General features: G+C 40.6%; 2 protein-coding genes across 2 annotated transcripts in view; one reads left to right on the forward strand and one right to left on the reverse strand.

Moving 5' to 3' along the window:
* Nucleotides 1–3,390, reverse strand: LOC119734475 (alpha-2C adrenergic receptor-like). The gene is made up of 4 exons (XM_038208002.1): nt 3,281–3,390; nt 2,040–2,148; nt 446–555; nt 1–203 (listed from the first exon to the last, which is right to left on the reverse strand). The coding sequence occupies exons 1-4, from the start codon at nt 3,336–3,338 to the stop codon at nt 142–144; spliced, it is 339 nt and encodes a 112-aa protein (XP_038063930.1). The 5' UTR covers nt 3,339–3,390; the 3' UTR covers nt 1–141.
* A 9,566-nt stretch (nt 3,391–12,956) lies between these two features.
* Nucleotides 12,957–14,447, forward strand: part of LOC119734153 (uncharacterized histidine-rich protein DDB_G0274557-like) — a 29,246-nt gene continuing 27,755 nt past the window's right edge. The window contains exon 1 of the transcript XR_005272051.1: nt 12,957–13,039. The gene's annotated coding sequence lies outside the window, so the exon portion shown is untranslated. The remainder of the gene's footprint in view (nt 13,040–14,447) is intronic.

Genomic DNA, 14,447 nt, shown 5'->3' on the forward strand with positions numbered 1-14,447 from the left:
TTCGCTACTAATTCTACGTTAACTAAGCCGGGCACCATGCCCGTCCAGGCCGTGTATCTTGCCGTGTTCTCTAGCAATATTCCACGATTTCCTCCCAGTAGCATCCCTCGTGGCAACATTACTCAAGGATGTTGTTGGCCTTTACGCCTTGCTAGCGGGACGTGGCCTGAAGGAAGTGGCATCATCCTCAGCCTGGAACTCATCTGTAAAAAATATTTTGTTTCAATCGTAGATTTTTATGAACAATAATTAAACTTGTGTACACGTACTTTGTGACTGGACTCGTATTACCGAACTTTGTGATTTACAAAGTTACTCATGATGTACATTTTGTACATGTACATGTACTCTGACTCGTATAAACGGACTCGACTAGGCCTTTCGAAAGAAGGATCTAGACATGGTATGTATCTTTTCTTATAGGCCTATATCATTAACAACATACCTGATTGGTTTCCATCTCGTTTGTGGTGGTAGTGGTAGTGGATGTGGTGGTGGTGATGGTGGTGATGGTGATGGTGGTGGTGCCACCATCCCGTGGAGACGCCGTTCTTCCTTTAAACGAAACACATTCGGAGGTCTCAGTTAATAGCACGGTTATGGACATGTGGGACGCTAGTGATCGATAGTGGACGGTGCAAAGTGCGCCCTCTAATGGCACAACAATTAGACCAGTGGGCCTACTGGCACTTACGTCTTGGTCATTTCGTTTCAGCGGTTTGCTCTTTCTTTGTTTTCTCCCTAGGCTTCCATAGGGAACCAATCAGCGATCGAGAAAAGGTTCAATGGCTTGCCCGACGATTGTAAACATACGCCCTGCATGGCCTACTGTGGTGATTATAAAGCATCATCGCTTTCCTAGGGAACCAATCAGTGATCAAGAAATGTTTCCATGGCTCACCCGACGGTAAACATGCGCTATACGTGCAGTGATCAATCATCGAGCGACTATAAAAAAAGAACTGCGTTTGTCCGAATGTATACAGACGGTCTTAGTTTCATAAAATGGCCCCGCCCCCATTGCTACAAATGACCAAGACCTTAGTGAGAGAACGTAAAAAAACCCAATAATGCAAGGGCGCTACACAACAATGCAACTCGCTCTTGATCACTGGCGTCTTGGGCCAAGACTAGCAGGAGCCCAGTTTAACAACTTGTTTTTCAGTTAAAAAAAACTAATGGATTGAAAACTTATTCGGATTATAAATCGCATATTTCTCTCCGTTTACCAAAGTAAGCAAAATGTGAACTACTTAAAAGGACATTGCGTCATAGAATGCGCCCAATTGGGCTACCCCCCAAAAAAGAAGTTTTAAACGAAATGATGTTTATTGACGGAAAGAGCATTGAACAATAGACCATTGTCCTGTTGCGGCCATCGTGATTTTTCCTCATTTAAATCAATGTAACCAAAGTGAGGCTGGAAGAAAACAATAGTCTGGTTCTTTTTTGCACAAAAACACATTATCATTCAGTACTGTTATTAGATACAGGGAACATGACTAAAATGGTTGCAGCATGATAAAGGTCTATAGGATATAAACGTCCACACAACCATTCTTTAAAGACTGGGCGCTTTTGTTTTATTCTTGATGCGAGAGAGAACCATATGCGAGAATGAACTTCAGGAGTCCAAAATTTGACTCTCAAAAAACGGCGCTAGTCTTGATTTTCTGATGCACATGTACCACCGGTGCATTGCAAGTTCTGCGTACGTGCGAAAAACAACATTTTTGTATTAGTGTTGTGTGTATTATGTGTCACACACTTAACGTGTGCCGTACATTGAATGGACACGGCTGGAATTACGTATGCCTATGTCACAAAATGTCCGCCGCGTCAAAAACCAAAACGGGATTGTTCGTCTCAGTAACAGAGCGACATTATGTTATGAAACTATGTGCTGAGCACAATCGTAGTAAGCAGAAAAAGACGGGCTCGGCAAAATCAGTAAGTAAATCTGCTAAGCATTATTTTCCACTCAGCAGATCATAAAGGTTATGATTAAAACAAAAATGATAATGATGACATTAGCTTACACGTTCTCCATCTCTGCATCTAGCGCATTACTTTCAATCGCTTGCATTAAGGCTTCCAATGCCTTGGTGTCTTCCAATGTCTTGGTGTCTTCCAATGTCTTGGTGTCATCTAAAAGTCAGAAAGCAAACACCGAGGAAAAAATGGTCACAAATATAAAAGGATGTTACACTATATAGACCATGCCATGTGATCTGTGACGTCATACTAAACGGTCAACCCAAACATTTAATCATCTTTTGCATGTTATTTTGCTCATATTAACCCTTTACATACCAAGGCCATTCTCAACATTTTCACTTCGTTACCACCGGACGTTTGACAAACTTTATCGTATAGCGCCCTCACATACACGGACTACATCATGTCAGTATGATAAGGGCCTTTGAAACGAATGAAATGACAGATATATGCAAGCATTCTCTCCTCTAAATTGTAGGCAAATGAGGAAATACTTTGCATTTTTTGTTTCGACAGTTTTATTTTGTTTTGACACTTTTCTGGGTTTTTTTCTGCATGAAGTGGAGTCACACAACTGCAGTGATTTCATCACAATTATTCTTTTCACACAAAATACACACAGATATTTAACTAAAAATGGTGCCAAAATAAGTCGTAGCGCTAAACACAGAAGATAACATTCATTTGCAGAAGGGAGAGCAAGTAACAAGACAACAGACAAAACAACAGTTATTCACAAAAAACATAGGCTATATATACAATTATACACACTCAAATAAACTAATCAATAGAACAAGACTTCGAGAGCGTTTACCGAAGAACAGTGGGACACTAGGTAATTATTACTTTCTATTTACATTCACTTTTAATCTTCATTATGATAGAGGACATCACAATTCCCCGATTACCCATTTTTATGTGTATTTCCTTAATTTGACGAAATTTAAATGCATCTGTCTACTTATGTAAGTAAATGAAAATATTATCAGGTACCGATACCAACAAGTTATTCCAAAATTCAAAAGAACCGATGATGATGGTGATTGGTCCATGTTGTGCTCAATCTATCACGCGCTCCTTTGTTATACAACCAATCAGAAAGCGGTGACTGAAGAGAGGGCGCTGTTAAGATTTTATTACATACATTCTATTCAGTCAGTCGGTCAGTTACTTAGTTAGTCAGTCGGGGAGTCAGTCAGTCACGTATAGGCTGGCCCTTTGGGACGGTCAGCAAAAATACTTGAAACGTAAGAACTCAGAATCAGAAAATGATATGACCAACCTGATGCCAGAGCAACTGCAGCACAGGCTCCAAGCACAAGAACAATGAGGAGATTCATGATGATGATGATGATGTAGCGGAACCTTTACTTCGAATCAACTGTAGCAAGTGACCGTCGAAGTGATGTAGCCGTATGGTTGCGAACTAGAGCTAACCATCGGCCTTTTATAGACTTCAGCTGCAAAGGGAAACTTTGCGACCAAAAAAACGCTTGATTTGCTGAGACATGTTTGTGGAGGTGATGGGCACTACCTGCAATTGTACCTCAGGGCGGAAAAAGGAGTTACCTGATGTTTGTCAAAATGTTTACTTTTGTTGAAATTACAATTTGTTTCAGAGATGAAACATAACAATGGTAATTATATTTCCGGTGTTTACCAAATTCATGTCTCGCTTGTTTATTCTAACGTGGAGCAAATAACCCGAAATTGGACAGAAATGTTTAAACAGCTCGATGCATCAAACTCACAAAGTGAATGATTACCTTAATAATCAGACTTCTTTTTCCAAACACTAAATTATATTTTCATATGTGGACACAAACTACACCAGGAAATGTTTAGTAGTGCCGTCCGATTGTAATTGGATAGAATGTGCTGGTATTTTGGAGTAACCCTGTCCAAACTACATCCTACCCTTCCTTGCCTCTTCCTTTCGCTTTTTAAAATTTCATCACCACTGCACCCCCAATGTCAACACATCTGTAGGTTCACTTAAGGCCGTGGGCCAAAATCTGTATCAGGTCTAGAAGTTGAGGTTCGTCTTAAGTCTTTGGTATCAGCTTGCAATAAGGTCAACTTTACTAATTCGATATAGTGCTGAATATTTTGGTCTGGTAAATCAGACTAATGTCTTGGTTGTTGTTATGCTGTTTCTCTTCGATTACAAGCAATTATCAGCGCCTGTCAGTCAGTCACCGGGGCGTTCTCGACACAAATTATACCAGCACAATAATACAAAGGACCACTTCAACAAATCGAAACTGATGTCTGAATGGACGGTGGGGGAAAACCTCATTGGGCACTTCTGGGAAGATCGCGTGATCAATTAAAGTTCAAGCCCGTATAATTTGACATCACTGAGGAAGTTCCTTGGACAATAGACTTCAGGGCAAGTCACTAGACAGTCATTGTTTGTCCCTCGTTGCCCCGATATTTACTAGCACAGCGCTGTTTATCGTATTTATTATCGTTTGTAGGCTTCGACATGTCTAGGTAATTTGTATCTAACCGTATTTGCACTAACCGTCCCCGCATGTTAGTGCACGACCGAACGCTATACATGTATACCTGGGACTGTATGCTGTTTGCGGTAGGCGTTGCGTGGCGGGCGAACTTAACCCGCACCAAGTCTAATTGGACAAGAATGAAAGTACGGCCGTGTCCGAAACGGGCTTCCAGAGCTACGGCTACGTCTATTGTCAGCGCGTCCCCGCGTATTTTCAATGGGCGCAGACCTAGACTTAGCTCTAGACAACTGATTCGGATGCAGCCTACCTCAGTGGAACCATGGTACAGAACAATTTGCTTTGCTTTTCTGTGTAGTTTGTTCAGTGCATGGCTGCTCCACTATTTCTCAGTGCAACGACACTTGGAGTAATGAATAACGGATTTTAATTTAGTTCACGTTTTAGAATATGGAGCCTATTTCGTGTTCAAGTGTTTATGCGCCCATTAAATTCCAAATTGTGACTTCAATTTCGTTCCATTTCCCGTTTTGTAAAATAATCAAAACAGGAGGAGTTGTAATTCCGCTTGGAGAAAAAATGCGGGTGTTTGTCTCCTCAACAACTGTTCAAACAGTTGGCAAATTGAGTCTTACTAATGATTGACGTCGCGTGATGTACAGTCCTTCACATCGTCCAGACCTATGTTCTTGAAATTCCATCGAGTCTGGAGTGCTGAATGGTAACACAATTAGCAACCGATGAAAACTGACGTCACTTAACCCCGATCTATTGACTAGTTTTGTTTGTTGTATAGTGAGTTTCATGGCTTGATATCAATGAATAAAATAATAAAACTATATATTTGGCAAGTTATAATTGACTGCCAATATATCTGCACCGAACGGAACGTTTTGGCTATAGTGGCAGCCGTGACGCACTAGTTTTACACAAGAGACACAAGACTGAAAAAAAAAAATTGCCTCGGTTAATTTTACCCAAGCAAGGGTGAAAACTGCAACTACCCAAAATTGGGTTGAGCTATAGTCATTGTTTGGGTTGGAATTTCTGTTAAATTCAACCAAAACTTGCGGTCATACATGACCAAATTAAATTAGTCATTGTAATATGATGAGAGGCAACACCCTCTCATCTTCTGGGATTCTGCTGGTTGCTATACGACATATGTCGTGTAAAACTGAATATTCATTTTCAATAGCTTTTCAAATAAAACAGAGCTTGATTGCCTTAACTTTACATTCATTTATTATTTCTTTATTTGTTAATTTGCTTTTGTTAATGGGGTTCCAGAAATGCAGGGTCGGCAGTAATAATTGTATTTCTTGGGTCGTCGGGAGCTTAAAACAGGGTCGATCGGAAATGAGAACCAAGGAAAAGGGATGCCCTTCGGGAGACACTCATGGTCATGAGGGAGACATTTTAGTGTCTCCCTAATGTTTTCACATTTTCTAGAACGAATTTGTATTATCTCAAAATACTTGCGAGAATAGTGTAGTTAAAACGTTTGGGGAGGGGGGGTATTTTGAAGTGGGGTATGGGAGGGTTTTTGTTGGTTTTTGTTTAAGCACAAGTCTATGGGAATGTCTCCTATTACAATTTTTTTTGTCAATTTATTATTATTATTATCATCACTCTTATTCAGTGATTTGCATCAAATCAAATTACCACTTTGAAAAAAAACACCACCGACCCGCACACTTATAATTAATAGGTTTGTTTTTCGTGTTTTTCTTTGTTCATTTTGATTTGATTTGTTTTTCTGGCACCGTTGTTTTTTTTAATTAAAGCGCACGCTTCCTGACAATAATAATTTCTGGATGTACCAAAATGGGAAGTTGTGCAGCAAAACCTGTTACGTAAATTCTATTTACACATGGCGTAGGCTACGTTGAGTGAAACTCACTGCAGGTCCTTTTTCTCAAAGTTTTGAACAGCGCCCCCATCGACAGATGGAACCAGCCCCCCCCCCCCCCCCCCCCCCCCCCCCCCCCCCCCCCCCCCCTATTGATTTTACGTAGGCCAAGTTTCCGGGAAAAAAAGTGTCTACAATTCAGCACGGATGTGCAAGTCAAAAAATAATACCCCTCAAATAAAAATGACCGTGCTACGCGCCGCGCGCGCCATGCACTGGAATACCCATTAAATACAATGAAACATGGACGTTTTCCTACATTGATGAAATTAGGGAGAACTTGCAAAAGAAAACATACCAACATTGCCATTATTATTTCAAAAAAAAATGAATAGATGACTTGTTCCTCATGGTCAAAACTCAATCTGACAAAAGAAATAATGTTTCAGCTTGACTCTTAGGCCTAATGATTAAAATTTCATCTGTATTTGAATGCCGTTGTGTAATCTGTAATTCTAGACAGCTATAAAATGGGTTCTTTCATTAATACGTGCATAACTTTTGATCGCATGGATCAATTTCAGTAATTCCTTCTTTTGAGATGATTGGAAAAGCATGCTCTTTTTAAGATATACTTCATTGGAGTTTCAAATTTGATTGCTTGTTAAGAAAAAAAATCATTAATTGGTTCACTTTCTTTTTGGACTCACCCTGTATGATGCAATCACTCACGAACCGTATAGTGTAACACCCTATTTATTTGTGACCATTTATTTGTGGATGTTTGCATTCTGACATATCTATTCAGATGTCCCCAAGCCATTGGCAGAATCAGAGATTGACAGCAATGAGGACGGAGAGATGGAGACCAAGAGCGGATTCTCTGTGTAAGCAAATTTCCATTTCCTATAAAAAAAAATCAAAACCTTTATGATCTGCTGAGCGGGAAAAAAATGCTTAGCAGATTTACTTACTAAGCAGAAAATAGATGAGAACCAGTCACAAGCAGTATAAATCCCATGCCATTTTGGTTGGTTACCTGATAATGCCATAAGCACGTATTTTCTCTGCTTACCACAATTTCATGCTCAGTAGCTCCATGACATTTGCTCCTGGAAAAAAATCCTGGCGCTGCTAATCACGATAGTTTCCGCTATCACTTACCCATTAAGCATGAATCAAATAGCTCGCTAGCTAACTTAAGAATTTAAGAGAAATATACGAATTATTTTTATCACAGTTAATTTTCAATTGGTATGTTTTATTATAAAGAACAATTAGCAAACCCGCGAAAGAGGAATATCTTCTGGGTTGCCTTAGTCCACACAATTTCCGTCTGGCGGAAACGGACTTTTTTTTTGTCCTAAGCCGAAAATAGCAATTTTAAGAATGGTTTGTAAATTATTATTCCATAACAGAACACGGGCCGATTTTACGGGGTTCGAATCTCTCGTTCAAAAAGTGAAATACTTTTGTATTGCTAGAAAAAATAGAGTCATTGAAAAAAGAAGTTACGTTTGAGTCACGTCAAGGTTGGCAGACTTTTCGATCTACAGTATCACTAGCAGAACACTCAGTGGCGCACCCAGGATTTGGTTGGGGGGGGGGGGGCTCAATTTTTTTTTTTTTTTTTACAAATTTGTTAAAAGTTGATTTTGTTCAAACAATTTTGCCCACAATTTTTGGCCGCAGAAAAATATATTTTTTTTTTTTTTTTATGAGGGGCGGCCTATTTTGACGTTTGTGGCGCCACTATTATACTACTCGAAAACAGGCCACATTCATATCACCAAGGCCAAATCGTGGGACTAAAAAAAAGAGAAATAGACAACCTCTTGGGGGGGATCAAGCCCCCGAGGCCCCCCCCCCCCCCCCCCGGTGCGCCACTGAGAACACTGCCTTCATTTAATGAACAAACGCAGATATTGTTCTTGTACGTCATATTGCGGATGTATCCATTTTCACGCCGGGCGATTTAGGAACACCACTGAACTTAACTTAATCGCTGAATTTCGCCAAGCTGCGTAGTATAACTCTCGAGGAAATGTGGCTTGGGTGGTGGTCAAGACTTGTTGATTGTCGCACCCCCCCCCCCCCCAAATCTTTCAGGGAATAAAGATTATAAAAGGCCTTCTGGCTGACAAAACAAATAGCAAAATGGGCTCCGTGTGCGGCGCCAACAACAGAGGGCGCGTTTTTACCTCTTTTGAGAGCTCCGTGGACGGGACACACAGCGTGGATGGATCGGAAACCAGCAAGGTCACCCTCCCCCAACTCTCCTTTTTTGGCCGTTGATGGGGTACTTGTGCAAGGAGCCCATAGGCCTAGATTAGTCCCACATATGTCCATAACTGCTATTAAACTGAGACCTCCGAATGTTTTTTTTGTTTTATAAAGGGCCTGGACTGGCCCACAAATGTGGGTATGCAGTTCAAGTACACTTGCCTCCAGGAAGCACTAATTCTGTCACCCCCTGGAACACACCACCACCACAAACGAGAGGATGAAAACAATTCAGGTAAAAAAAGCACATAACATGTCTAGATCCCTCTTTCGAAAGCAGTGTTGTATAGTCGAATTCATTACGAGTCAGAGTACATGAGTAAATCACAAGTTCAGTCACGAGTCTAGTCACAACATGGAGGAAGGAATAGGCAATATATTCCTTCCTCCACGATCACAACTACGCAAATCATGTAGCTCAATTATTATTGTTCCTAATAATCTACGGCTGAAACAAAGGTTGTCATTTCTTTTTATTTTACAGATGAGGTTTTGACCGAGGATGATGCCAATACCTTCCTGGCAAGTCCTAGCAAGCGTAAGGCCAACATCATCCATGAGGAATGTTGCCACGAGGGATGCTACTGGGAGGAAATCGTGGAGTACTGCTAGAGAACACGGCAAGATACACGGCCTGAACGAACATGGTGCCCGGCTAAGTTAACGTGGAATTAGTAGCAAAGTCGTTCCTTTTATCTTGATATAATATATTTTTTTCGTCTTTTTGCAATTTTGCTTATTGTTTTCTCCTGAGGTTAAAAAGTGGTGTTTTTGTTTGTTATTTCTTTAAAGCTGGTTGTCTAACGCGTATATTACTCATTGTATTAACTGATACTCAATCAATATTTGATTTAAACAATATTAAAACAATACTGACCAAGATGGTGGATTTTGAAAGAAAAAAAACAACGGCAAAAAACCCGAGAAAGTTTCTGAGTAACGCATGATGTAAACGTAATGGCAGAATAAGAAGGAGGGACGTTACTTTCTGGTTCGAGTACGCACCTCCATTTTGTAACTGCCTTTTTTTCCAAATAATATTCCCCAAATAATATGAAACTACCATGAAGACTTTTGGGAAAAAGCGTGAAAGAAAACTGCAATTTCTCCACAAACACAGAGGGCTTTTAAACCTTTATTCTTGTTTTGTTGTTCTGGTATATCTTTCAAAATAAGAAAGTCATAATTACTTTGTGAAATCAACTTAAGTTTGAAGACTGTTCGAACCAATTTTAGAAACTATAGTCACGAATATAGCAAAAGCTAGTTTGACGACCCGCTGCAACTGCGGTTTTACATGAAGTCATTCGTAAGCATTTTGTCCAATACACGAGAGGAAAAAAGTGGCAGAGCCCTAGCTGCAAATATTTCAATTAATTTTGGTTTAAGTAGACCTTCGTCATAAAGTACGCATATCGGTTGGTAAAGTTTCGGCGTAACAAACTTCGGCCCGGATAGTTACCTGAAAGAAGACCTATTATGCAATGAACGTGTCGATAAGTGATTTTAGCAAGTTTAACATACGATTACAAAATCAGCTGTGGTAATAACTTATACGATCACGGACTTTAATCATGTTTGCTTCAAATAGGCCCCAGAATAGATCGGGTTTTACTCTACAAAGTTGATCTTTAAAAGTAAAATCTTAAGACACTGTGCAACGATTTCTCTTTACAGACAGATACATCAATGTAGACTCGTATCTTACTTCCATATTCTTTCATTGGTTCAGGTTATCTCTAACTTTTTTTCCCAATTTTTCATACTACACATTTACTGAAGGACTCCATTAAATTAAGTAGCAAAGCAATCTGTGTGAGAGTGGAGTGTTTCAGAAATAACTGTGTCTTGGAATTAGGGATTAGGGTCTTGCCGAACGATGACAAGTGAACATGTACAGCAGGTGCGCTAATATAGAATGAGAACTAACACATTTCTGTGTTGACTCAAATGAAATTTAACAGCCTCTAGACTGGGTGAAGAAGAGTAGCACTAACTTGTGGAAAAAATAGACCAAAGCAGGCGCGGATCCAGGGGGGGGGGGGGGGGGGGGGGGGGGTTGTGGTCAAACCCCCCCAGCTCTGTCCAAAAAAAAATTCTCAAACAAATTCCTAAAAAATAAGGAGAACCCCCCCCCCCCCCCCCCCCCCCCGCTGTGACACCCCCCAAAAAATATACTGGTCTAAGGTCCGCCTGTTCAAAATACGGTACACCATTCTCTAATCTAGTGTTAATATTCGTCGAATTTGAACAGCGCCCCCTATAGAAATATGGTACCAGCGGCCCCCCCCCCCCCCCCCCCCAGATTTTCATTTTTCGGAGGCCAAGTGTCCGGAGAAAAAAACGTGTGTACATTTTTAGATTTTTTTGGCTGATGAACCCCCCCCCCCCCCCCCTGCGAAAATCCCTGGATCCGCCCCTGCAAAGTCATGCCCCCCTCCAATCAGTGTCATTACCGTCTTTGGGGAGAGAATACTACTGCCGTCCCAATTCGCTTCCCATCTCAGCCTTCCAAAATATCAAATTGGTGAAGTTGACAAAAATTTGAGGTCGGATAAAGATTTAAGAGACAGACAAGAAAGTGAAGGAGGGTTATGTTACTGAAGTGGGACATTAGCAGATGCGCCAATGTAGGATGAAAAATGAACAAACACCTTTCTTCATGGGTTCGCTAAAATGAAATTTTGACAGCCTCTCGATTGGCTGACGAAGTACCACTAACTTGTGAAAAACTAGACCAAATCCCCCCTCATAATCTGTGTCATTACCGTCTTTACGGAGTGATTATTACTGCCGTCTCAATACGCTTCCCATCTCGGCCGGCCTTCCAAAATATCTAATTCGTGAAGTTTGAAACAAATATTGATAGGTGATGAGGATTCTAGAAACGGACAAGGACTGTGATCACGTGCCCGGATGTGAATATTGGCTTACGCCGCAAAATGATAAAAAAAGCAAACCATATCCCTGAACACTGCCCTCTAGAGGTGATAAAATGTGCAATCTCTGTTCTCGGATGTCAAGCTTCCCATTAGTTTGTGCTATACATTCCTGTTTATAAGACATTATATAAAGGAAATATGCGGGCTTGCGAAAATTAAGAGTCTGTTTCAGAAGCCCGGCTGGAAAATTATAAGGGCGAATTTATTTTTGAAGAAAATCGTTTGTACTGTACCTTATAAAGTCTCGACCATGAAAAAAAAAATAATGGGATTAAAAAAAACCCAAAAAGTTATGTGGTGTTGACCAAGCATTCAGGGGTCGCGATTGGTTACCGACTCCCATATAGGGCTCTTCCTGGGTCTCGGATTCCCCGGCCCACCACACCTCCTTCCCTGTCCATCCATGTAACCCCGGAGGGCCAAGCACCGTTAAGGGAGGAAACGAGGCGACACCCTATGCCTTGCTGCCGAGACAGCAAAAGAGCCCCGTACCTATGAGTAGATGCATAACCTGGACTTCACAGACAGTCCCAGCCGGCTACTTAACTGATTGAGCTAAGGTCGGTTGGTGATTGACGACGGGGAATTAAGACTCTTAAAGTAAATGACTGAGCGCGTGTATTGAAAACCAAAAAATGCACCGCGGTCCGTTTCGAACCCCGGACCCCGCGGTCTGTGGACGATGACCCTAACCACTAGGCTAATTGTAATCACAGTTTTCGAATCACCGAATCTTAATAATATGTAGTCGGAAACACTTGGCGGATTGTCAGCTCAATTTGCGCTTTGTGTTCTAAACTTCTAAACTCCCTTAATAAACAAACGATTTAAATGACTTGTAAACGAACCTGTTTCATTCAGGCATGCAATTGCTCAAATGTTTGTATTCGTATATGTGGTACATTCGCCGTATTTTTTCCCCTCAATGTATCGGTCTATATCCAATACCTTATACTCTTCAATCCTTTTTTTTTTAAAGGAATTTAGATATGCATCACTCTACTCGGTAAATCTTCATTTTCCATCCGCCATTAACTACTTCTTTTGCTTCACAATCTATTAACTACGAGGGAACCAAGTTATAGTACTCTCCACTGATTCCTGAAGAAGTTCTGCAAGTTTACAAAATATATTTTGCTGAATGTTAACTTTGTTGATATATGAAATAATGAAACTATACTTATTTATTCCTTACATTCCTATGTTTGCTTATAAAATGATTGATACCTGTACCCTTGTTTATCTCCGCATGTAAATCTTTTTCTCTGAACACAGCATTTTGCTTGATTGCTACTTGATGTCTGAACATTAGGCCTATGGTGTTATAGGGCCCATGTCTATAGACAAGCTGTGTTTTCTTACAATTCCTCTACTGTTTTCACTCTTTTGTTGGACATGTACATGTGCACGTATACATTATGCATTATAACGCACTGACTTGTGAACACTGGAAATAAATGAACCGAACTGACTTCTATAACGAAACGTTTGAACAGGTAAGTCCATGTTGCAGTATCCACTGACTACTCGATGTCCTTTCCTCTTTCCTTTCACTTTGACCTTGTGTCTGCTTTTGATTTATTTTGTTGTAGAATTTTAAGCTAATATTTGTGAGACAAGTTCGATTTTCACTATCGTTTTTTTTTCAGTCACGATTTGGAAAATTATCTTGCTGAAGACATTTCGAAAGCGGCGGGCCCGGCTCGGCGAGTGCCCGTATTATATAACATAGTCGAGGGACGCGACGGTAGCTGATATGAGCATGTATGCAGCATGTTATGTTGTCACGATGTGTCGTCTATTCCTAGTATGTTTGTTTCATTGGTGGGAAGAGTTGCTTTCAAGATACGGTCTTTGTTTAACGACGAGTGTAGCACACTGTTCATATCCTACTAGTCCTCCGTTACGTAACTTTTTTGTTCAATGTGAATGGGAAGCCTTCGCCTGTTCAACTTCTCCGCTTTTGTTCCAATATCGTGCAGAGCGAATGGGGCATATACCAGCTTTTATTAACCGTGCTTGGGCGGTGTAGGTCGGTTGCATGGAAAGAAAGTACATGTATACGGTGTCAAAACTCAGTGTCTGCATGTCGCCCAAAAGACCTATAAGATATAATGACGTCACGCTTTGTTTACATGTGCTTTGCTATGAGAGCCAACGTTGAATCGGATCTAGAATTCACACAAAATTAAAGCAATTACAATGTGTTATTGACGCTCCCTATCAATGCTATAATTTTAGAGTGTCTTAAAAACTCATATTGCAAGTCAGATGGGAGCAGCTAAAAAAGCTTCATTTACGACACATCTTTGGACGTGTTTGGACATCTGAGGCTATTTCTGACCACTTTAACCAAATCTTTTGGAGGAAAAGATGGTGGTGTACGCATGCAGTGCCTGCCTTTATTGCGACGCCATGGCCCCCGTTGGCCCCCTGGATCCACCCTTGCCAACCTATATCATGTCTTTATGCAAAAGTAAAGAACGAACATATACTGCGAGAAAACTTAGCGATTTCATTGTTATTGGGGAGGGGATTGATTAAAGGGAAAATACAACATTTGCAAACATCAAAAATAAAACTACCAAATCATTTTGAAATACCTTGCTGGACTGTTAGTGAATGACAGTGTAAAGCATCCTGTAAAATCATGACACCTGGTATACTGTCATTTTCAAGAAAAGTGGTATTTTTGTACCAATTTCCAACGCTGATCGGCCGATCAGCGTTGGAAAAAAACTGGCTTTTTTTCAAATACTGGCCCCAGTTGACCATCGCACTTGTTTGCAATCGATTACACACCTATGAACGGGTATAAGCCAGCTAGACTGGTTCCCTGACCTTACAATTCCCCAATATATGTAAACTGCTCTGTTTCTTCTTAAATGGAGTCAGGGAACCAGA

Source organism: Patiria miniata, unplaced genomic scaffold (assembly GCF_015706575.1).
Source record: "Patiria miniata isolate m_02_andy unplaced genomic scaffold, ASM1570657v1 HiC_scaffold_27, whole genome shotgun sequence".
NCBI lineage: Eukaryota > Metazoa > Echinodermata > Asteroidea > Valvatida > Asterinidae > Patiria > Patiria miniata.

Coding starts and splice junctions, on each gene's coding strand:
- LOC119734475 (XM_038208002.1), bottom strand. CDS start 3,338: ATGAATCTCCTCATTGTTCTTGTGCTTGGAGCCTGTGCTGCAGTTGCT. Junction 2,149..3,280: donor TGCAGTTGCTCTGGCATCAG/GTTGGTCATATC, acceptor TCTGACTTTTAG/ATGACACCAAGACATTGGAA. Junction 204..445: donor ACGAGATGGAAACCAATCAG/GTATGTTGTTAA, acceptor TATTTTTTACAG/ATGAGTTCCAGGCTGAGGAT.